This window comes from Vanellus vanellus (assembly GCF_965231255.1).
Source record: "Vanellus vanellus genome assembly, chromosome: 13".
NCBI classification, from domain to species: Eukaryota; Metazoa; Chordata; class Aves; order Charadriiformes; family Charadriidae; genus Vanellus; species Vanellus vanellus.
Genome location: NC_138918.1, coordinates 5,986,900 through 6,011,929, shown reverse-complemented (window position 1 = coordinate 6,011,929; position 25,030 = coordinate 5,986,900). Strand labels below are relative to the sequence as shown.

General features: G+C 38.1%; 1 protein-coding gene across 1 annotated transcript; it reads left to right on the top strand.

Moving 5' to 3' along the window:
- The first annotated feature begins 380 nt into the window (after positions 1-380).
- MAPK9 (mitogen-activated protein kinase 9) lies at positions 381-25,026 on the top strand. The gene is made up of 12 exons (XM_082489846.1): positions 381-442; positions 4,983-5,157; positions 9,942-10,071; positions 11,269-11,327; positions 12,343-12,481; positions 14,648-14,813; positions 16,114-16,185; positions 20,351-20,533; positions 21,640-21,764; positions 22,217-22,280; positions 23,949-24,020; positions 24,772-25,026. Exons 2-12 carry the CDS (start codon positions 5,036-5,038, stop codon positions 24,912-24,914), a joined length of 1,275 nt encoding a protein of 424 aa, XP_082345972.1. The 5' UTR covers positions 381-442; positions 4,983-5,035; the 3' UTR covers positions 24,915-25,026.
- The last annotated feature ends 4 nt before the right edge of the window (positions 25,027-25,030 follow it).

Below are 25,030 nucleotides of genomic sequence, written 5' to 3'. Positions count from 1 at the left end.
GGGAGCCCTTCTCCCTGGGCGGCTGTGAGGAACCCGCAGCGACGATGGGTGCCACAGCAACCCATGACGAGGCACTGCTGTGAGGTGACATCATAAGTATGGTGACAGGCTGACGTGCGATGATGACATCACAGGAGGGGCTGCGCCCGGATTGGCCTAAACCTCCCCCTCTCCGCTGCAGTCCTTCACCGCCCTCCCTTATATAGCGGCTATTAGGTCCCGCCTCCGGAGCTCGACTGGTTGGGTTTCGCTGGTGGGAGGGCGACGATTGGGCTGGGCGGCTGTCTGTCAGCGGGCTCAGGCCTGGCGCGGCCTGTGTGGAGCACCGGGAGGCCATTGTGGCTGGGGCAGCTTTGCGCGCCGGAGGAGGAGGAGGAGGTGGTGGTCGGGGCCCGCGAGCGCCGCGCCCCGTCCCGCCGAAGCCCGACCGAGGGAGGAGACGGTGAGGGAGGCCGCCGTGAGGTGGGGCCCTGCGAGCGGCGAGGCCGGAGCTGGAACGGGCCGAGCTCCCGGCCGCGGGGCCAGCCCTGTGGCGACCGGAGTCCCCGGCTTCTCCCGCGGGCCCCGCCCGCCGAGGCGCGGGCAGAGCCGGGGTTCCCCGCGTGCCGCTGCCCCGGGCCCGGCCGAGCGGGAGGGCGGCGGGGGGGAGCGACGCGGCGAGGCCGGGGGCCCCTTCCTCCTCCGCGCCTCTCCTGCGGGGCTGCCCCGGCCGAGCCCCCCGCCCTTCCCCGTGCCGCAGTGCCGCCACCGGCCCTGGCCCGCTCCGCTCCCGGCGGGAGCCGCGCCCGCTCCCGCTGCGGCGGGCGCCGTCTCTCCTCCGCTTTCTCCCCTCTTGCTTCGCGTCCGGCCGGGGTGCCGCCCCGACGGTGCGGCGGTGGGCGGCCGGGCCGGCGCTCGGCGGCCCCTGGAAGCGCCCCGGTCCCGAGAGGGTCGGGGGGAGCGCGGCCGGGCCGGGGCAGGGCCGGCGCTGCGCGCCCCGCTCGCGGCAGTCGGAGCGAACCGGAGCGCGCTCTTGAGCCGAAGCAGTTTCTCGGCGGAAGTTTCAGAAGAGATGCGAGGAGTGCTCTTGCTCACTTCTGTGGCTGCTACATAATTTTACAACAGCGTAACTGGTTACAGCAGATGCACGTTTAAACTTTTTGCCTCTTTCCACCGGCTTGCCCTAGCAGGGGCGCTGAGATGCATCCAGTGTTTGCTGTGTATGTTTAACAGCTCAATGATACTATAACAGGTAGTTGGTAAGATCTTTGGTCAATAATAGGTTGGGTTGCTTAAAGAAAAAAGTTGGCTTTTCAAAGAGCCGTACAGAGTACCTCTAAACTCTGCTTTAACTGACTGACATTACTCAGCTACTGCTTTGCTACGCTTTCCTTGTGTAACAGACTGTTCGAGGGTTGTGAGTAGAGGGGTAGGAGGTAACTCACTGTGATTTTGTAGTTGGACTCATACCTGTTGATATATATTTCTGTAAAGATAAAAAACAACCCTAGCACTCTTGGATAATAGTCCTTAAAAGAGCACAGCTGAATTTGAAGTGTATTTGCACGGGTGAATAAGAAAATGGGGGGAGATTTTCTGCACAAAACTTCCATATCTTTTCATAAATATATATGCATCTATGTTCATTGTCTATTCATTCTATCAGCAGTAGAATTTTGGCTTGAGGCTTAAAAATCAAGCTAAGTTTCTTGATGTTCTTAGGCTTCATTGTCAGTAATACCATTTCTGTAAACAAAACAACCATTGGAACATGTTCCCAGCTGCTGCAACCTGCTTGTTTCAGAAACGTTTGACTTTAAGATATCCAGAGGACAGATCTGGTTAATAATAAGTTGCCATTTTAATAAATGCCTTTTAGGGAAGTGACTTTAATACAGGATTTATGCTGTAGTACAGTTGCTTTCAACTTCTAAAATTTTCTTAGTGGAATTCTGTATAACAACTCATAAGCCTACTGATGGTAGGTTTGGCGTGTTGGTTATTTTTCTAGTTATCTTTCACAAACTACAGGTTGAAAACTACTCCTGTAAGTTTCCTTCGTGTGATGTACTCAGTCAGCTTTATGATTAAGTTTCCCCCAATTGTACAGGCAAGTTATATATATTAAAAAAAAAGAAACCACTCAGTTTATATGCATCTTGCGTATGCTCTAAAATAGGAAAACATCTTGAAACATTGTGATTCAGTAACATGCTATTATCAATGAGTAGAAGGATGTTTGCTGACTGTCCTGTGACTTTCACATTTATTTGCTGCTGGTCCTCTTTGGTGCAGCTGCAGCTAGGAAGCCATAAATGAAAACTTACACTTCAGAAATGGAAACTATGTCTAGTTCCAAAAAAATCCTGTATAGGAGAAGCATGGACTATGTTAGCTGGAGTGATGAATCATATTATTTCAGGTAGAGAGTAACAGCTCTGGACTAAAACTTATTTGCCAGATACGCTTTTCCCTTGAGCAATGGGAAATCTATTGTTGTTTGAGGGATCTTGCCCCCAAAATAGGTTGTCTGTCTGAAGTCCCAAGAACAGCTACAATCCCTTGGCACCTAATTTTACATTAATATGTCTGAAATAATGTATGTCCTGATGCATCCAAGCAGCTTGCAGCCCAAGTGAAAATTAGGCTCAGCTTATGAAGAAGCTGGGTACTTAGCACAGTGAATTGCAAAGGATGTCAGAATACATAAAACTTGTGCGTTGTGGTGCCTAATTCCCTCTTTGGGTCTTGCCTAAAGAGCTTATCTGGATCTCTAAATGATTTTTAAAACATGGCTTTGTGCAGACAAGGTTCCTTAAACAGAGGGTTTCTCTCGTTCAAGGTAACTTCCTTTTCCCCAGCTTCTTTATCTCCGTTATAGGAAAGTGTTTCATTAACCTGTGAAGAGGTGCAGCATAGTTCTTGTGTAACTAACAGGTCTTTAACTTGATGCCCAGCTTATGCAAAAGCTATACTTTTTTGTTGTGTAAGTCCTTTTCAGAGGTAGCATCTTGACCTTCCAGCCATACCTTTCTTCCAGTATATGATGATTCACTGAAAATACCATGGGCGCTCAGGGACTGTTAATCAGCAATTTTGCTACCTCAGAGTCCATAGTTGTGGAGTAATAAAAAGGGTTGGAAAGAAGAGCGGAGTTTTTGCTGGGATCTCGTAGGAAAGGCTGAGAGTACCTCTTAAGGTAGTGTTTTGGTCTCACGTTAGTGTGAGCTGAACGTGGAACTGCATCTGACTGCCCCTAAAAATATTATATAGGAGATGTAATTCTCTTCCTGCCCCCTGCCACTGCTGTGGCAGAGGCAGAAAGTTGGTAGCTCACACTTTCCCTTTGCTGATCCTTTCTCCTCTGCTTTTTTTTTTTTTTTCCCTAAGCTTTGAAGAAGAAATGTCAGGTAAACTTACTGTCTAAATTGCTGCCAGAGATGACCAAGTTGAATATCTACTTCTTAAAATGTTGCTTAGATTTTGGGAAACTAGAAGGTAAAAGGGACTCTAGACATTTCTTGAGGGTACCTTAAGACCAACCATTACCAGTTCAGCTTAAACCCAGTCTTTATTAAAATTTGCAGGTCTTCTGCTCATTTTACTTGCAGATTTCTTGGAGTTCATCTTGTGGCTTAAGCAATGGAGAACGCTGCTCCCTCCTACGTGCACCTAAGAAGAGAGAGGTCTGAATTCTAATTCTTGAAGCAACCAAAAGCTATTTGTGTGGCTGTGTGCCCTTCTAGGATGGGCTTCTGGGTTGCTCTCGAGGCTTTTCTGTTTCGCATTGGCTCAAAAATATTCTGTAGGCCAGCAAAGAGAGAGAATAGCTGCTCTTTCTTTAGCTGAAACAGACGTACAGGCCGGTGGTTAGGACAGCTGCTCTGGGGGAAGGTGATCTGCTTTCATTTCCCGTTTCAAGGAACACTTGACGGTGCAATTTACTCTGGGCTGTAGTGACACGATCTGTCATAGTGAATGTGAAATTAAAAATGGGAGAATTTTCGAGACATTTTCGGTAATTACTGAGGTAATTATCTTTTAAGGTTTGGAAGAGGGATGGAGGCCCAGGAAAACTGGAGGTCTGTGCTCGTTACTGTAGCGCTTCAGAGCTAAAGAGCTTTAGTCCATTACCTTGCTCTCCAATGTAATTACCTACCTCTTAATTCATTCTTGATAGTTGGATATAACTTACTCTCTATTACGGCATGCAAGTCTCTTTCAAACTATAGCACAAACCTCTAATTTTTGTAGGAGTGTAAGTACACTAACTGATAGTGTGGGACATTACGGTGTGTTTAAAATGGGAGGGAGGATGGGTTGCGATAGGTGTGGATCAGGGAAGGGTTGCCTGGCAGAGGTGAGCAGGCAGAGCCTTGCTTCAAATTTCCCACTGAACTAGGTTGAAAGGGATTTTGGAGAAATGGCAGCAGCCATGGGAATTTTGAGGAGCAGTTGTTTTGTTTCAGAGCTGTTTTGCAGTTGTAATAAAGTCTTTTAATAAAACCCTTTTAATAAATGAATTCTTTCTATGTTTGTGGACTCCATGGGTTTCTGCTGTTGCTTTCATCTGCAGTATCAGTGTTTGAAAGACCTAATTTGAGATTTTATTTCTGTAATACAGAACTTAATACAGAACTTAATACTTAATAGCATATAGTAGTAATCCGAAGTTAGGAAGTAGCTGTCAAGGAGTAGAGAGTTGTTGTATTTGGGTGGGTTTTTTTGTTTTGTTTTTAGTTGTTTACTTAGCTGCTTTTTATTGTAGGGATTGGAATAGAAACATGCATTTTCTTAAAGCTATGAAGGCTACAACTTTTTGCTGTCTGCCTGCAGGTATTTTTCATTAACAGGGGTAATACACGAAGTTGAAAGAATGCTTATTTAATGGTATACTATGGAAAAATTCATAGGTATTAAAATGTGTATAAAATATTTTCCATTTTTTTTCTGCCTGGAATTAGTGAGAGATTGAACATTTGTTTTCTTTCTTTTTCTTTAAGATCTTGAAAACTTTACCAGGTCCTTGCGAAAGAAAACTACATGACACTACACCATGAGTGACAGTAAATGTGATAGTCAGTTTTACAGTGTTCAAGTTGCAGATTCAACATTCACTGTACTAAAACGTTACCAGCAATTGAAGCCCATAGGATCAGGGGCACAGGGCATTGTTTGGTGAGTAATAAATACTTTATTTAAATATAAAAAGTTATAACTATAAAAGAAAATTTGAATGTATTCCTGATAGAGGTGCCAGAATGTCAAACACCGATGATAATTTCTATTCTCTTACTACAGGATTATGGACTAAATAAATTATAAAACAACTGCTTGCTGTAGCTCATGTGCAAACCTTTTTTTTTTTTTTTTCTTTTTAGGAGAAAATTAATATTTGGATAACTGCATAAATTAAAATGGTCAACAAATTTCCTTCTCATTAACCACTTTATCTCTGTTTCTAGTTCTCGCATTCCCCATGTAGTTATGATATTGCAGTGTAAGGTATGACAATGCGATGGTGAGAGATTCTGGGTTTTACTCGTTTCTTCATCATGGCCCCCTTTCTTCCCCCCCTTTTATTCCCGATCACTCCTGTCCATTTCTAGGAGCCATCAATGCAGTGCCTTGCCATTAACTGGCAGGATGAGGCAAATCAGTGTCATTGTCACTCCATGGATTAACCAGAAAGGGATGCTGTGTGAGGGGTTGGGCTGGCCGGCTCTTCCTTGGTGTGTCACCTCAGCTATGTGTCCAGCCTCCACTGGCCCAGGACGTGAGAGTCGTTAGTCTGATCCTGAACCTTAGTCTCTTGTATGGCACCACACCTCTGGGCCAGCTAAAGGTAAACACTTTAAAATGTTTTTCAGACTGCAGCAATCCATTCTACACGACTTAGTGCCAGCCCATATTTTGTTGGGCAAAACGTATTTGGTAACAGCAGGAATGTTTATTGATGCGATTTTATAATTCCATACACAGGGGAGCAAGCAGATATACTCAGGAACTCTCTAATATTAGACTTAATCACAACACATGGTGGGCTGTTCGTGTTTTAAATCCAGTCTGCAATTTTTCTTCATCTCTAAATTCTGCAGGATAGGTGTGATGAGTCATGTATTGTGAGTAACTCTTTATACAGCACCTGCCTGTGTCTTTTGGCCTTTTCATAACCATAATGGGTTATATATGTAGGAAAAGAGTACGTTCTTGTGAGAACAGGTCTTTATTTTAAAATTATTTAGATACCCCTATTGCCCTGCTAATAGGTGAAAAATAAAATGAGAACACCGTATTTCATTCTTTAGTGGAATGAGGGGGTAGGTGTACTAGATACTGGTTATTAGCGTTTGGGTAAGATTTGGTATCGTGCTAACATCTTCCAGGTATAAATATTCTTAAAGTTATGCTTGTTCTAGATGGCATGCAGGAATTTAGGGTGGTTTTAAGTGTTCTTCCTCTCATTAGAAGTGGTGCATTTTTAAACTTAAACTAGGGGTGTGCTTCAAAACGAAGTTAGGGTAGCGTTAAGGTCAACATTTTGCGAAAAAGGAGGAATGACCTGATTTATTGACTTGATTTATGGAATGGAGTGAAACATTGCATAGATTTTCATCTTCACGTGAAACATCTGAAAACTGCATCCAAGTTGAAGAAGGTGCAAAATCTTAATTTCTCCTAATATTCCTTATAGTACACAGAGGAAAGATACAAAAGATACAAAAAACTAGGATGTACAGTGTAGAAAATTCAGTGTAAGATGAGCACTGACATGTTTGGCTGGAAAGATTGTCAAGTCATTAGTGTGAGACACAGATGTGATGATTTTTTTTTTTAATCATCCAGTGTTTAAGATAAAAATTAGGAGAAGTATTTCTGGAGTTTTGTGTGTGGATTTTATTTTTTTTTTGGTGAGAACTTTTTAATACCACATGTGTCACCTCAGCTAGGAGAGGTCTGAAGTTTGCTATTTTTTTCTCAAAATATTAATGGGAAACTCCATTGGTGTTGCTTCTGCTTAGTTTTTTCTTTGATATTAAAAATTATGAAAAGAAGTAATTTTAAAAATACGTAGTTAAGAAAAATGATAAATGAATGCTCTGGGAAGATGAAAAAGGAACTCCGTTGTTATGTAGAGGATATTTTTAGCTCACACACTGAACAGACTAGGAGAGAGATTGGGTATACCTTTTGTATTTTATATATAAAGTACACTTTTATATGCAACTTCCTGCACTTTGTTCCTAAGTATTAATTCATTTGAAGTTTTATAATCTATTTAGTACTGAAGAATCTCTTACACAGAATTATTCTTTTGAAGTAATTTTTGTCTTTGACTTCCGACATCCTTTTTCCTTTCTTGTCCTTGATTTCTGAAATATTCTAGTGAATCTGGTTTTTCTATCTCAGCAAATCTCTTTTGGCCTGCAGTGCAGCAGAACCATGATCTTATAAATAGCATAGCTTTAGCTGTGGTGATATCCCGACTCATTCTTCAACTGCGAGTAAAGTTAAGTTTGTTACTATTTGCAAATGCCTGTTTAGACAGTAGAGAAAGAGCAAAGCGGAACTGGCAGAGCAAGAGTCCATAATAGCAGCACATTGCAGGCCAAAGCAAAGGTCATTTGCCTATAGAAATGAAGTGTGATTGCCTGCTATAATTTAGGTCATAATGTTTTGTAAATAATTTCGTCATGTGTCTGGCATCACTACTCTAACATTAAATGTTTGGTCAAGATGCAAAACTGTCACAAGTGCAGTGAAGACCCTACTACAGTTCACTATGATCAAATTGGAATGGCTGTTATACGGTGGGATAGACACTGAGATTCTTCCATGATATCAAATGTGGAAATAATTTATAGACATTCTGTTAGTAGTCAAGGTGATAACTGGGTAGACTGGCAGATCTGCTTTTTTCAAATCTGTGCCTGAAACAGTTGCCATGATGAAAAAGTCTCGAATTCAAATGAGCAGGCACGGGGAAAGGAATTTAACACCAATTACATTATGATTTTTTTTTTGTTCATTTATGTAAAGTTACATGATATTTAGAAGTGTAATCTTAGTGGTAATGGAGGTTATTCTTTTTTTTTTTTTTCCCTTGGTAAATTAAATAAATGCATGCTCACACAGTTTTTTACAATTTTTTTTCTTCTACCATTCTGTTGTTTTTAATTCTTTCCCTTGGATTGTGTAGGTAGCAGACAGATATTTTTTTTTTTCTTTGAGATGCAATATCAGTTACTCCCATGCAGATGAGCAAAATAAGAGGTTCACATGGTGTTCTTCATATGTGCTCAGACTGAGCCTTGACATATACCTGATGTGTCAGATCACAAAGGGACATTTCCCCTAAAATTGCTCCTTTGTCCGCTGCTGACCTGTGGTTGACTTGAACAGCTAATTCATGCAGATGCTAGTAGTTACTGTTTTTATACTAATTCCCTATACTAAGTTAGTCATTAACATATGCAAAACTCTTATTTTACATATAGCATCTTCTATTTGAGGTGAATACTGAAACATCAGTGCTTTCATGTTTGGGAGGAAAATAATTTCTCTAGTTGTCTGGCCAGTTGCCTTCCTCCCATTTTGTGTTTTGTTTAGCACAGGCATAAAGGCTTTTAATCTGAGAGTGATCATATCAATGAATTAACGATTTACGTATTTCACAGAACTAAGTTGACGTAAATGCTAGCAAGCCCTAAGTGCGAATGCACGTTGATTCAAATTTGGGACATGTAATTTGGGATGTGCCTGCAAGAAAACACATCATCTCATGGGTGAGCCCTCCTTTGTGGTGGTATTGCTTTTTCCACTAGGGAAAGCAGTGACTTATGTTGGTAAACTTCATGTAACTTGAGTATTTTTGTTATCACAGAGGAGCTGTATGTTTCTTAAAAGGACCATCATATTATAGTACTCCTAAGTCTAGTATTGTATCTATCTTGATGAGGTAGGGAAGGAGCTCACAAAGAGCTTCAATGGGCTTGGAAAATATATGTGAATGAGAATTGTTTTCTACCCTACGAATGTAACATTAAATGGAAATAGAATAATGTGGGAATCTTATTTAAGACTGGAACTGTTAAAGATTGGAACTCCTGAGTCGTTTGTGGTATGAATTCACAGGTATTTTACTGAATAGTCTGTGTGTTAGTAATGAAGAATATTCCCGCTTTAGTTTTTTTTCTGTATATACAGATAATTTAGCTTTAGATTTTGACAGCTATTAAATTAAATTTACATCTGTACTTCAAACTGCAGAGGGAAGGAACAGGCACAGCTGAAAAATAAGATAAAATTAATGGTCATGTTCACTCTTAAACTCTTGTCTTGCTCCCTGCAATCTGAGTTTTCCATATTACTCAATCCTATGGATTTATTTTTTTTTTCCAAAACCAGATGATGAATGTAATTTTCTGCTAGGCACTAAAATTGATTATAATTGTGAACTATCCACATACAGGAGACTGTTGATGCCTGCAGAATGGATCACGGAGACATGGTTGTGACTTTCCTTTAGGAAAGAGGCATTTCTATTGCAAATACTAAACGACTGCTAGTCAGCAGCAGTGTCCCAAAAAAACTGCCTCCAAATATACAGATTAGGCAACTGAAGTGCTTCTTGATTTCAAATAAGCTTAAAATATTTTTAGATCTTGCAGTTTTGAATATGAGTCTTGAGTCAGCAGATTTGGTCTTAAAACAGAAAGGAGGGCAGGAAGACTTCTGATGAGTGTCAGTGGCTTCTGTTTAACCTATTTGTACTTATTAACGGATGTATAGGTTTTAAAGGATGTTTGTTTTCTAAATGAAAATTAGTTGAAGTTAGTATAAACACCTTAGTGGATATGCTTTGTCTCAAATCTTGATTTCTTTGCTTGCTCCCATCTCCCTTTTGCCCCCTGCTTTCCCTCCGTCTTCAGCTTAAGTTGTTTGTCTTTGAAAACTTCTAGTGCTGCATTTGATACAGTCCTTGGAATAAATGTTGCTGTAAAGAAGCTGAGTCGTCCTTTTCAGAATCAAACCCACGCAAAAAGAGCTTACAGAGAGCTTGTTCTTTTAAAATGTGTCAATCACAAAAATGTAAGTTTGCTTTATATTTCTCTCCCTCATTACTGTAAGTTGTCTAAAATGCTCAGGATTTGCGCTTTTACTTGCTGTTAGTAACCGAAGTAATGGAAAAAACTGTGAGAGAGAGAGAGAGACTGGAAAGATTTGCTATGGGTAATGCAGTTCTCCACAATGTATGGTTATGTTCTTGGCTGAGCTGTTTGGAGTATGAAGTGCCAAGAGGAGGAGGGATTTGCTGCGTTGTTGGTATAGGCTTGCCATCAGCGTCAGCTTTATAGAGCTGGCCTTGCTGTATTGCCTTTGCCCTTTTAAGTTGTACTGCAGCAAAGCCTGTTTGGCAGTGGGTTTGTTTGTGGGCTTGGCTCTTGTAGCTGCACTGTAGTTAAATCTTCTGAGCTTAGGCAAGATTTTTATTAAATACAGCGTTTAACTGGTGGGGGGTGCAGCACTGTCTAACAATTTATTGGTAAACAGAAGTGAAATGCTATGGACAATACATACATATTTTTAAATCTTTGAACCTTCTAAAATAACCAACCTTAACATCAATACTTCAATGTTCAAGTACAAGACTATAAGGTTTATGTGACTGTTACATTCTGATACTACCATGAACTAGAAACATTGCTGATCATTGAAACTGTGCACTCAAGTCTCAAACTTCCTGGAGCCAATTAGACCTTTAGGATTATTTTTTTTTAAGTAAGCTTTTGGCGAAGTCCAAAAGTAGCAGAATAAAAACAAAGTGATTGTTAAAGGAGGCAGTACAGTAATTTTAGCAGTTCTTCTAGAAATAGTACATCATAATTTAATGGAATTGTGTGGGGCACCTCTGGGTACGTGTTGTTGGGCAGCCTTTGTTAAAATTCCTTGCATAGCATGTGACTTAAAATAAGAGATTGTTATTTATGGGGGAAAAAAATGGGATATATTTCAGGCACTGGGGAGGGAGATAGAAGGTGTCATATAACTTTAAAAAGAAAAAAGTGGTTTTGTCCTGTCACAGTTCCTTTGTCATACATGCTGCAGTTTGGAACTATTTCTGAATTGGCAATTTTTCAACACATGTGAATTAAGTGAAGCCAAGTTAACATTCAAATTGTGTATAGTAACAGTGTGCATTTGATTTTGAATAGTAACTTCTCCAGTAGTGGATTTTTATGTGAATTAAAGAGGAACTTTCTTCTAACGTTTATTTTTATTTTATAGATAATTAGTTTATTAAATGTATTTACACCACAGAAGTCACTAGAAGAATTTCAGGATGTGTAAGTACTAGATATTTGTTTTAATCTTCCTGAAAAATACTGGCCTATGCCCTAGAGCTGTATTTCTAGTATCCTACAGACTTCACACTTTTAAAACAAGGTAGTTAAAGGCATAATTTCACCTTTAATTAGTCTTTTTTTCTAAATTTCTTTAAGAAAGGCCAAGAAAGTTGTTTCACTATATGTGTAAGATGTAAGTGGAAAATGGGAAAGGTTATTTACCTTTTATTTATGTGTCTGCCATACTTTGCTGATTGCATATGCATCTGGTTTGTGTGCATTGTCGTTTAGTTAAATGGGTCACCTCAGGATAATAACTTGGTCTGGATAACCTCATATCACTTTTTCGCTATGCCAGTCACATCAGCACAACAGTATTTTTGGCCTCAATTAAGAACTGGATATATTTCTTTTTCACGCAAGCTATGTCAGTTGGTCTAGAAGATATTCACAGTGATTTAATTGGTGGGGTATTCATAGGTTCCAATGAATGTGCTGTTGTGGTTTGTGAATGGGCTTTTTGGGTAAACGGGGCAGTGTGTGTGTCTGAAGCAGGTAAGCAGATGATATTTTAACTTGAAAATAATTCATTCCTTCTTAGTTCTTACTGTGCTTTTCTTAATTTTCTTATTTAAAAAAAATATAATACAGTGAAAGGAATCATCATTTTTTGATACATTGCAATATCGGCAATTTCTGCATCAACTTCAGTCAGTCTTCATTTTTCATTCTGCATAAACTGGGAATTATTCTTCTGTATTACTGTTTGTAAAACTAGCAGAATTCTAATCTATTGTGATGGACTATGGCACACAAGTTTTAATAGTAAGACTATTTGAATAGATAATAATTTAATTTTGCAACTGGCCATGCATGTTTTTTTTTAATCATAAGCTTTTTGACAGTTATGTTAGCAAAGTAATTGACTTCTATTAAACATCTCTCATGCTAAGCTTAAACCTGATATGAATAGTAAGACTTGAGTTTTCTTAATGCTTTCTTTCTTGTGCTTTAGATATTTGGTTATGGAGCTGATGGATGCAAACTTGTGCCAGGTTATTCATATGGAATTGGATCATGAAAGAATGTCTTACCTTCTTTACCAAATGCTATGTGGTATCAAACATCTCCACTCAGCTGGTATCATCCACAGAGTAGGTAGTATTAGATCATCAACAATACTCTTTATGAACACAGATGTTCTTATGAAACGGGGAAGGCAAGGAGTTGCTATTTCATAAATTTATATTTCTTTTATTCATAAGAATATTATTAAACCTGAAGATTTTTTCTAGTTCAGAGATAAAGACTATATTGTAAACAGATCTTAAGTTGGGTTAGCTCTGTGGATTTAACTAATGCTGAACTGATTAAAAGATAAAACATGACTATCTGTGGACCTTTCAAATTACGAAGAAAGAGTCTTTAAAATGTAATGTTTACCTCTTAAATGTCTCTATCCTTGGAGATACTCAAAAGCTGTCTGGACGTGGTCCTGGGCAACTGGCTGTCGGTGGCCCTGTTTGAGCAGGGACCTTGAACCAGATGACTTCCAGAGCTCCCTTCCAACCTCAACCACTCTGTGATTCTGAAAAGTAAAATTTATAAATTGTCAGAATTTCAGAGTCCTGTGCAGACTTCATGTATTTCTCTGCTTCTGTTGTTCTGCTGCTGCTCTCTTTTATTTTTTTTTTATTTTTTTTTTTTTTTAATTTCATGACTACTCTGAGGATTCTGCTTGTCTTCTGTTCGTTTCCTTTTCTTCCCCTACTTACTGGACACGCTTTTAAATTCTTTTTTGCCTGATGGCTGAAAACTCTACTCAGTTCTAGCTTCATGTGCTTTTTTTCTTCACATTCAATCTATAAACATAATCGAGAAGCTGTATAAATTACAACAGATGTACTTCCTTTCCTTGTTGAAAAAAATCTACCATGAAAATTCTGTGGTATTAGCAAGGAAGTTATGTATAGTTAGCTTAAGTCTGTATCCAGAGTCTTGGTGCCGGGCTTTCCTAAAATTATGGAGTGAGGTGTGTATGAGACTGAAGTAGGGACACCTGGAACTCCACATGATATGTTGACTAAAGGGGAGCTAAAGGGGAGACACAGCATTTGCTGAGAATCTTGAGCTTGTAGGAGTGAACAGAGCGATCAGACAGAACTGATTCTGGGTGAACAAGAAAATGAGCACCAAGAGGAACTGCACTGTGAATAGCTAAAGAGAGGCGTGAAGTTAATCTGAATGGAGAAGCCAAAGTGGTGAGCATTAGGTTGGGTTAGTTCAGGACCAAAACAAAACTACCTTTCTGGAGTGGAAACTCTTCATTAGATTGAGAGATTTGGTTTTGCAAAGAAAGCTGGCTAGGAAAGGAACAGAGCTGGGATAGTTCAGAAGGAATGCACTAGCAGAAGTTACATCTAGAAATTACTCGGTCTGTGACCAAACAGTAAGTTCAATAACATTCTGCAGAAGACTTGTTGCCTTCCTAAAATGTGCAAAACCATGTGAACTATTTGCATGTCCCCATCTCCTTTAAGAAAAGGAAGTTCTGTACCTGAGAACATGGTTTGTGTGGTTGAAACCAAGTCAGACACAAGCAGAATTAAATATACTAGTACACGTGTAATTTGTTAACTTATACTTTGTGAATAAACCCCAATTATTTTAGTTTTCCCTAACTGTATTCTCTTGGGTGCAATAATGGCTGTTCCCATGAGGTATGTCTCCTAAAGTATGTTATTTTTCTTCTCACTCATTGGGTAGCTTTGTGTTTTCAGTATGTCCTAAATCTGTGAAATTTGCTAATCCCTGTAACCCATGTGGTTTATCTGTCACTAACAAATACACTTACTAATGTTGTGTGTGTTGGGATACTCCTTTTCCTACAGATACTTGACTAATGATGTCTTTAAGATCTGTGCCCTAGTAACGACTGTATTTAGAACAGTCTCCTTTACGTGCAACTGTTTGTACCTAACATAGGTCCACTTAATGTGTTAAAGGAAGCAGATCGATGTACACGTTGTGCATATATACAGACCATTATGTAACTGACTATACTGTCAGTGCACAACTGGATAAATTAAGACTCTGAATAACTTTGATTTTGGTTTTTCCTGATTTTTTTTTTTTTTTTGAGTACTTAGCTGTGCAGCATTTGACTTGTCTCTAGGCTGTGTATAAATAAGCAGACATGTGGGAGCAGGAATTTGTGGTTGTTACTGTGAAGTGAACTGGTGGCATATATTGACTGTGAAGGAGGGGTGTGTATCATTCTGTACGTTGATCCTTCCTTAACTGAAGTTATTTCTTGTTAGGATTTGAAACCCAGCAACATTGTAGTAAAATCAGATTGTACGCTCAAAATCCTTGATTTTGGACTGGCGAGAACAGCGTGTACTAACTTTATGATGACTCCGTATGTAGTAACGCGGTACTACAGAGCGCCAGAAGTTATCCTTGGAATGGGATATAAAGAGAATGGTAAGTTGCTGGAGGAACACTTTAAATCTTTTGTCTGAAGCATATCTGTCTTGGAACATAACAGCTTTAAAAGGGGGGGAGGGCTGTTTTCCCCCTACCATGTCTGTTGTTAAAGTACGCTAATCGTGGTATTGCAAATTACAAAAATTACACTGTAATAATTTTGGAGAATATAATTGTTTTCTGCTCTGTGTGCCTATCTCCATTTAACATATACTGCTCTCTCTTCCCTGCCATTGTTATTTTTTCATGTGTTGTCTTGTTGCCATTTGTTTTATCCTACAAAATAAACCTGTTGAGACACTTATGCTGGATGATGTCAAAAAAATTAACTACCATCAATCTATAAGTACTAAACCCTTTTATCAATGTGATTTTATTCTGAAGCATCTTCTTTCAACAATCTGTCCCCTTTTCTGTCTCTGATTACTTTATTAAAATCTGTTTCAGATCCTTATGATAAACCATGTCTTACACTCTCTTAAATCTGCATAGCACTCAAAGAGGCTGAGTGTTATGTTATTAAAAACGACACAGATATAATATTGTGAACATTCAGCCAACAAAATTTCTGGCAAGGAAATTGTCCTTGACTTGGCATTATTGGGGGTTTTACCTGCTGATTTTACTAGCTGTGGAGTGACATGCTGCCCCCTCTGGCCTTCTGTGCTAGGACATCTTTGTGCTTTATCACAGGGGCTTGGGGATACCATGCTTTTGTATACATGTCACTTTGGCTGTGTAAAACGAGGGACTCATGGCCTTGCTGGGCCACTGATAATGAAAAAAAAAAAACCACTTTCATTAATGTGCAAGGCAGCTTGTTGTACGGCAAGTGCTGATGTGGATCAGAACTAGACTCTATTCTGGATGAGACAAAACCATAAATTATCTGAAGGACTGTAGGAATACAGTGTGAGCATACAAATAACGTAATTGTGATATTTAAAAAAACCCTCTTTAATCTTTTGTCCTTGTTGCACCTAACATATGATAGTGGATATCTGGTCTGTTGGGTGCATTATGGCAGAAATGGTCCTCCATAAAGTCCTGTTCCCAGGAAGAGATTGTATCCTTCTTCATGGTTGTTTCAGAAATGTAAAAACTGATTGTATTTTACGAAATGCTAATAACAAAAATTTAGCAACAGTCAGTTGGTGTGGATATGATTGAAAATTCATGTTAGCAGTTTGGTTTTCCACATTGTTGTGTTTTATTGTAGATGCTAGATGTTTTTGTTTGTTTTCCTCACTTTTGTTCATGATACTTCATAATTTGATCATTTCATTTTTACTTTCAGTTGATATCTGGTCAGTTGGGTGCATCATGGGAGAATTGGTGAAAGGTTGTGTGATATTCCAAGGCACTGATCGTATCCTTCCCTAGTCATCCTTGAGTCCCATTCCACTTTCAACAGAAACACAATTATTTTGATCTGTATAAGTATGAAAGCATAAGCAATATTTTCAATAATATGTTTTAATAGATCTCCTGTACTATTTGAAATTAGTGTCATTAACCAAATTGTTGAGCTTACAATTTTATTTTCTTAGTAGGCTATATTTAATGTAATTTGTACTGGTTGAATCGATAGAATTTATATTAAGAGCTTCAGCTTTTGTAGCTTAAAACGGTTAGGTTTAAAAAATAAATAGCAATAAGTATATTTTCTTACTCTTGTTCTTTGTTGATAAGTCTTATAAGCAAAAGCCTACAAAGTTACTTTTTGCTATGCATGGGTTTTGCTTACTATTTGTTTGAACAGTAGACTAATTTTTTTATTGTACAATTTTTTGAGTTTCAGTCAGATTTTTTTCTTGCTTATTAGCACTTGCTGGACAGCACTGTCCTGATTGCAAGCACACTGCATGAGAAATGTTTTTTTATTACTATTATTTATTATAAAAGAAAAACCTTTTTGGAGTTTTTTTTTCATTCTATGAAAATGTTATTTTGGGCTTACTTTTTCTGTAAGATTGTTATTCCTCTATTCTTCCCTCCAATATTTTTGACCTAAATTTGTCTTCATAAAATTCTGCTTTATTGTACGTTAGCAATTGTAGGAAATTTTTCTGTATTAAAAACAAGCAAAACCTTCATATATATATTCTCATACCTTAGAGATTGGAAATCTCAAGAATGCATCCCTGGATCACAAAAAGTCTTTACGCTGTATTAAGTGAACAGAAGTGATCAGTTAATAACATAAATGTTCTTTGAAGATTTTGATGTGTTTCAAAATATTTCCCTAGAAACAAAATTTAAAACACTTGACTCATTATCAAGTTCCAGTTATAAAAATTGGAGCAAAACAGATTTCATCCTTTATAAATAATATCTTATGAAGTAGTAGTGTTGTGTAGAACTAGACTTTCAAAATTGATCAGTAAATAAGTAGAATCCACACAATGTAGTTAAACTCTTAATTACCAGTTATGGCTGTAGGTCATAAGAAGCCATCGCTACTTGTGGTCCAAGATTTTGAAGAAAGTATAATATTTTTGTTTGTCGGCAAGGAAAAGTTGAGTCCACCACTAAAAATATCAAGTACATGGCCACAGATACCTATGTATCTCATAGAGGAGGACTTCCAATTTTAATGCTAAATTTCATGACACTAATCTTCAGCAGTTGATCATGCTTTATTTAATGGTACAAATGATTAATTGTTAAATAAGTCTTTTTGTTTTCCACCTTTCTTCCTTTCTATACTTATTGTTTTACCTTTTGAAGCCTTCAGACCAACCTAACACAATTCTTCATGTATGTTCTGTGTCTTTCACCTGCATGTTAGCATGGACTATTTTGATTTATTCATGAATAAATGAAGGAAATTTTGTCCATACTTGTTGAATATGCAAGTTGTCATTTGTGGCTCTCTGGAGGTCACTGAAGCTCCACCAGTCTATGTTCTAAGGAGTCTCCTCCCTCGGTTTCTTATCAAAGGGCACAGCTATGCTTACAAGGTTTTTCCCTCATGCAAGACTAGCAGTTCTCTTTAACGTGAAATATGGATAACTGTGGTCTTGAAACTTTTCCTGACTGATAACTGCTTCAGTCAGATTGTTTTCTTTTATCTTCAGCTGCAGGATTGTTTTGAGAGTGTGTTTTATGGGGAGTGCTGGTGTGCGTGGCCATGAAGCGTTCAGTTTTACTGAGTGGGTTTTTTTTTGTTTACTTAATTTTAAAATGTCTTAGGATTTGGAGATTTAGAGCAGGGACCCAAGTTCAGCATGTTGCCTAATGATGTGTCCTTGACTATTTTCTGGAAAACCTACTCTTGTATTTCCATGTGTGGTCGATGGGGATTGCCAGGATACTTGCAGCAGTGCTCTGGCTGGACTGAGATGCTCTGCCTCGCCTGGGCGAGGGATGCACCGAGCCTGCTCCTGGCTGGTGCTGGGGAGGACGAACAGGACTCTTAACAGTTACTGGCATTTGCTGTTGTGCTGGAAATGAGAAATGTAGAAAAAAACCCAGGCAACATAGAGACCTGGGATGAAATAATGGAAAGCCTCGCAGCACCAGGGTGGTTTTAATGTTCTTTTTGCCCAGGTGGTGAAGGAAACTAATTGCCTGGCTGATGCAAAAAGCATGATGGGGTATTGATGCTTTCTTGGCAAAAATCATGCTTTGTTGTGATTATAAGACGACTCTATTTTCAGCTTCTCTTGCGGAGTCCCAAAAAGTAGGCAGGCATACTTGGCATGGACTGAACTGTTCTGGTTACTTTTGACCTTGAGGTCACTGGAACGGGAAGGGTAGTTTTGTCTGCGGGTTGCAAGGTTGTTCACATTGCATGCTCTGCATGCTTTACATTGAAATTAAGGTTTTCTCCCAGTTGGGTTTCTGATAACAGGCTTAGCTTATTTCAGGTCAACTCTATACTGGGGAATTTAACTTTCTTTTTTCTTCATTTTTCAGTACCTGTAAGGTACTTGGAGCAGTCCAACGGAGACATTGGGGTTTTTTTCCAGTTTCTGTTACTAAAATGGGATAGATCCCTAAGATTTCCTGCCCTCCCCTCAGGACCCTGAGACCACAGTAGACTGGACTCTAATTTCATTAGCTGAATAGCTGTTAACACAAAGAAAAAGCATCTTCTTGAATCTAGATTGGTGGAGATCTCAGAGAAATAAGTTTTCCAGCTAGGAACAAAATTTCCTGATGTATGTTAAAATTTTCTTTGTATGTGCTTTGTTTCAGCATGAGAGTTAACAATATTGACTTCTTAATTTTGATTTTAATACACTTTTTTCCACTGGAATGTATTCAGTAAGCAAATATAATTTTCAATCTTTGTATTAGAAGTCTAAAGTCTTAGCATGAACCAGTGACTATGCGTGTATTTCTAGTTGTATTCTTGGGACACTAACTGCAATAAAAGCACCTCAGTGGTTTTTTAAATACATGTTAATTCAAAGTGCAGCAGACTTGTTTTGTTACAAAATCTGTCTGAGAATGGATAGGTTGAAGTGCGAGGTTATGAATTTAGCTATGAATGTTTGCAAGGTCAATGGTTAGACTCTACTGGAATTGCACATTCTTTTTATCAGAAAATCTGTAAAGGGTAAATCTGAGTAAACTTAAGTATCAGGAATACTAATGCAGTGTCTTCTCTGTGTGATAAATGAGCTTTGTTATCCTGACTGGGCTCGTTCAGAGCGGACTCTGGTATCTCTATAACACGTGTCACCATGTCTAGGGCAAATGCCTTCACTTGGGAGAAGGAGGAACAACGCTCCAGAACAAACATGAGGCACAGTTTGAACTTGTGGCTTGTAAATGCAATTCCTATAAAATATTTAAATTCTGAATTTAATAACAGAGTACTCTGAATGTTACCACAGTTGATACTCAAACAAAAGAACCTGCTAAAAAAAATACAGGAATCTGGATTCATTGTTCAGAAGTCCTTTAAACCTCTTCTGAAATTGAAAATTAAAAAACAAAACAAATGAACAAAAAAAAAATCCCACACCCAAGCATGCAACCAACACACACCCCCCAAAACCCTGCAACCTGAAGCCTTATTTCCTTAGCAGACAGGAATAAAATTTTCTTACTTTGAATGGGACATAGATGTGCTTTAGGCTTTTTCATGTATTTTTTCTTATCTTCAGGAATCTTCACTGTAGGTGGTATTATGCTGTACTTCAGAAGATTCAACAGCAGCCGTTCTTTTCTGTCCCTATAGTAGTTTTGCTATGGATATAATTTCCAAATAAAGCTTCTTACAGACTCCAAAAAGTATTGCTTTCAATACTACCCAATAGATAGTAATTAGCAAAAGGCATTTAAGCATAATACACTGTGCAAGCACCTCTAGCCTGTCCTTAGGATTACCAAGTCTGAATCTTATTTTTATGTCAGTGTAGCTTTTTGCATGGCAGCTCAGAATACTGTTGATGCTAGAATGAAGTTCTTGTGTGTCCTTTGTTCAAGTTTTCATTAACTTTTCAGATTTCTGTAAGTGATGTTTTTGTATAGTGCAGACTTCAAATTCTTCAGCTGATTTTCCTAAAGATACGGTGCAGATATTGATCAATGGAATAAAGTTATTGAACAATTGGGAACACCATCAGCAGACTTCATGAAGAAATTACAGCCTACAGTGAGGAATTATGTAGAAAACAGGCCAAAATATCCCGGTATTAAATTTGAAGAGCTCTTCCCAGACTGGATATTTCCATCAGAATCGGATCGTGACAAGTTAAAAAGTAAGGCGAGTTTTTTCTCTTTTTTTAAAAGATGTTAATTGAAAATGTCTGCAATACACTTAATTTAAAAAAACAAAACAAAACACAAACCTAATATAAAATGTTTTTGGCTGTCAACGTTAGAAGCTGCATACCTTCTGTTCCTTCCATTCATGATATGTCCTGAAGTCTTAGTAGTAGTCATTAAATACAGAACTATTTTCCTGTTCCTAGTATTCTGTTTAATTCTCTGATTTCTAATCTATTGAATAATGTTTGTCACCTAAATGTTTTGTGAAAGTGATACTTGTTATGGAGGTTATTTGCAATTATCTTTTTCTAGTTGATATGTGCATATAGTTCATTTTGGCTATACTTTGACTTTAGATAATTACTGATAAAATGGAAAAAAAACCCACTTTATTGTATTCCCAAAATGGTCAAATATTTTTTTAAACATAAAATAACTTGTTACAGCCTATTGTATCATTACAGTGATCATTTAGACAAAAAAGAAATGTCAGTCAAGTGCTACTGCAACAATGGGTAGCCAGCTACTGTGCAGTAACACCTTTAAAAGAAAAACTAATTTGATGTTAGAGATATTAGGTTGTTACTGTACCGAGATGGGTCTTTTAAGTTTTTATTAATAAAGTTTAGTGTGTTTTATACTCAGTGCCAAATAAACTGTGACCCACGTGACAACAGAACTGTTAAAAATTGAGGTTGGCTGGTGTCAGCTGCAAGGTTTATTTTTTAGATAATAGTAAAATAACATTTACAGTAAAGGATTGTGACCTTTTTAAAAGAAAAAAAGTAACAGCTCAGGAAAGCTTGCATCTCTGGGCCTGCTCTGACAGTGCAGGCTAATGTTTCTGTGTATGTGGTAAGATGTGGAGCTTTAGTACTACACAGTTGATTTAAAATTGGTACACGGTGAGGCTTATCTAACCCTATAGGGTTAGAAGTTAAGTATTCTTCTGTCACCAATAAATGCAAGTTGTTGAAAGGCATAGATGCTTAAGAAATCTGCCGTGTGTGGTGTTTGTTCCCAGTACTTGTTTTGTGTCAGACATTAAACTCTACGGCTCTCTTACACATATGTTCTCTTCATTTTTACTTTCTAGCCAGTCAAGCTAGAGATTTATTATCAAAAATGCTTGTAGTAGATCCAGACAAGAGAATTTCTGTAGATGAAGCCTTACGTCATCCTTATATTACTGTCTGGTATGATCCAGCTGAAGCAGAAGCCGTAAGTTTGCATTTAAAATAATTAAGATATCAGTTCAATACCTTTAAAGACTACATTGTTTTAGTCAAGAACATGCTTTGAACTCATTCTTTGGCTGCTGTAGTGGAATTGATACAGTTTTGAATGTAGTTGTTGATAGTTCCCTTTACCTTATGGAAAGAGTTGCCTGTGTGGTGGTCACCTAGAGCTTTTTAAAAAGGGGACTTTCCCTAGAGCCCCGTAAAATCTTATGATGAGTTTCATCTTAGTTGATGCTTTTAAACAGCCTTTCAGTGGGAGGTGGGACTTAAAAGCGGATTCTGGAGTTGTAAAATTAATGTAATTTTGAGGTATAGGGAATAGACTGCCGAAGATAAAGGTAACAAAATGCTAAAAAAAAAGTCATTTCTAGTTGTGATTGGTTGTGTTAATCTCATGTAGTAAATACACTATAGGCTTGTTTTTCTTTGTAGCCTCCACCTCAAATTTATGACGCACAATTGGAAGAAAGAGAACATGCAATTGAAGAATGGAAAGGTAAAAAGTGAGCATGACAAATGATATTTATTGTAATAGCTTTTATTATTAATGCTTATGTGTGTGCTGCGTTGCGTAATTGACTGGAACCCACTATTCCAATTATGCAGTACTACTTTTGGCAATATAAAAAGAAATCAATAATGGAAAAATGTTGTATTTGGAGTTAATATATATGTGTGTGTATATGTACATATATATATACATGTAGCATTCTGAAGTCTGTTCAACAAAATGCCAAGGTTTTTTGTTTTTTTTTTTTTTTCTTGAGTATTTCCTGAGTGTTTGTAATCTCAATGGGTTTTTTCTTGGCAGAAAATTCCCCAATAGAAAAACATGTGCCCCTTCTAGTGTGCATTATTTAAGCCACGTCTCTTGACAATATTTACTAATTAATTTGTTTTAGAGGTCATAAATAGCAGAAAAGTTTTTTGGTATATTTTTTTCTTATCGTTGCTTATTTTTTGACCAAATAGGTTAAACTGTTGACCTAAACAAAACAATAAATGACATTCATTGTGGTGTTGGAATCAATTACACCTTGTAGTTTCAGCCAAAAACATTAAGTGATGAGGCTGTTCTTTTTTCCCTTTTTTTTTTTTTTTTTTTTTTTTTTTTTTTTTAAAACATTTACCATCACAGGACCAAGAGTGATAGACATCTTTGACTGCTTTGGAAGTTACTTATCTTTGTAAAGTAGCTTTATAAATTTCGAGTACCGGTTCTAGTTTATGTGTATGTGCTTTAGGGCATGTCCGCACAGGTACATTTCAAATTATTTTAGATTAATGCAAGGTGGAAGACTACAAATGGATTCAATTAGATTTAACTGATCCATCCTAAATGTTATTACTCAGAATTAAAGAGGTCTTAATCTATTTAAATATTATGTTATTCTTAGTTACGTTAAGACTGTGGGTTTGTACACAAGCTACTGTGTGTTAACTGAAGGTATAACTTGAAGTGCACCAGCTGCTCTGCAGCAGCGGTAATCCTTTTGCTCTAGAAGGGGCCAAGCTAAGCCATGTGGCGTCTACCATACTGCAGTCGTATGAAACGGAATAATGGATGCTCCCGTAAAGTTACAGCCCTGTGATTATTTTGTTGTTGTTGAGGTGCCTTTATCCTAAATCATCCTTGATTAGTAAATGAGGGGTTTTGTGCAATATTTTAATTGCTTTCTTAATCTACTTCAAAATGACCAGACTTTCCTCAATGTGTCTCTGGAGGTTGTTCTTTAAGAATAAAGACATTTGTGTATGGTTTTGTTATCAAAGTAAAATTTCCACAGGATTTATCTGTACATTTTTTAACTCCAAATCTGATGGTTTTTTACAGTTAATATTAGTGCATTGTAGGTATATATAAAGCTTTGGGGCGAGATGGTTGTTATTTTTAAATGGACAGCTATTCTATATAAAAAATATTTTTATTTGGGTACATGCTTAGTGTCTTTCTGTGACGCATAAAGAAAAACTGTAGAATTTTCTAATCATTGCCATAGGCTTTTAAAAAACAGAAAAGGAAAATAAATACCTATATAGTTGTACTTCCAGACTGACCCTTAACTGTTTCATTGTACCTTTATGCATATGTAAATTGCATCCTCTGTGATCTCACAATGTGCTTTTGCCTCTTCCCTCATTCCTCCCGCCTTTCTCTCTTAAGAATTAATATACAAAGAAGTAATGGATTGGGAAGAAAGGAGCAAGAATGGTGTGGTAAAAGATCAGCCCTCAGGTTAGTCATTGTTTCAGTAGTTCTCCTGTAACTGTGATACATAGTGCTGATCGTTGCACAGTGAATGAAGGCTTCCTGCTTTATAGCCCAGGTAGGCAAAAGTTTTGTTGTTCAAGACTCTTGATCCATGTGCAGTAGTTCTTCATTGTTATGGAGTAAGTTGTAGGACAATTTAAGAAGTCTTGTGTCTCCAACAGCCTGAGCTGCCTTCTCCCCGAAGGGCTCGGTCATCGAATGGAATGATCGCTGCTGTGTTACATCAGCTATTGCATAGATATCTTTTATGCTTATTCTGTGGCTCTGCATGAATTGAGTCCCTTTCATGCAGGGTTAAACATCATTAGGGCTCCTTGTTTTAAAATAGTTAATAGTGCAAAGTATTTATGTCGATGATTGATTGAATCCTTGATGTTTGCTGCTGTTTTCTTGGTTCAGTAATTGGAATATTGCACTGTCTTTTATTAACTATATCTGTTAGATCTCTTTATACTCAGGTTACTATTCACATTGTATATTGCGTTTTTTTTGCTTCCCTCCTCAGAGAGGGAGAAAAATCAAACTCTCTTCTCTTAATGTTCACCTTGGGTTTTGAGTGCTAGGGAACTTAGTGGTTGCTTTTCTACTGTTGATTAATTTCTTTTTCTAAGGATTTCTGTGGGGAAAGTGATGCTCAGAGCCTAGTAATGTGGTTATTTGTACCTGCAATATTGTCTTGCCTCAGATTTTATTATGTTTGGTTTACTTAGCACAGATGCAGCAGTGAATAGCAACACCAGTCCTTCCCAGTCATCATCTATCAATGACATTTCATCCATGTCAACAGAGCAAACATTGGCCTCAGATACAGACAGCAGCCTCGATGCCTTGACAGGACCCCTTGAAGGATGTCGATGATCAGTCAGGATTGCAGACTTGACTTTGGGAAAGAACTCTTGCTTCCATTGGGCCTCAATTGCTTGTAAGTTAATGGAACCAAGTAGAAAAACTCCATGTTCTGCATGTTCTGCTAA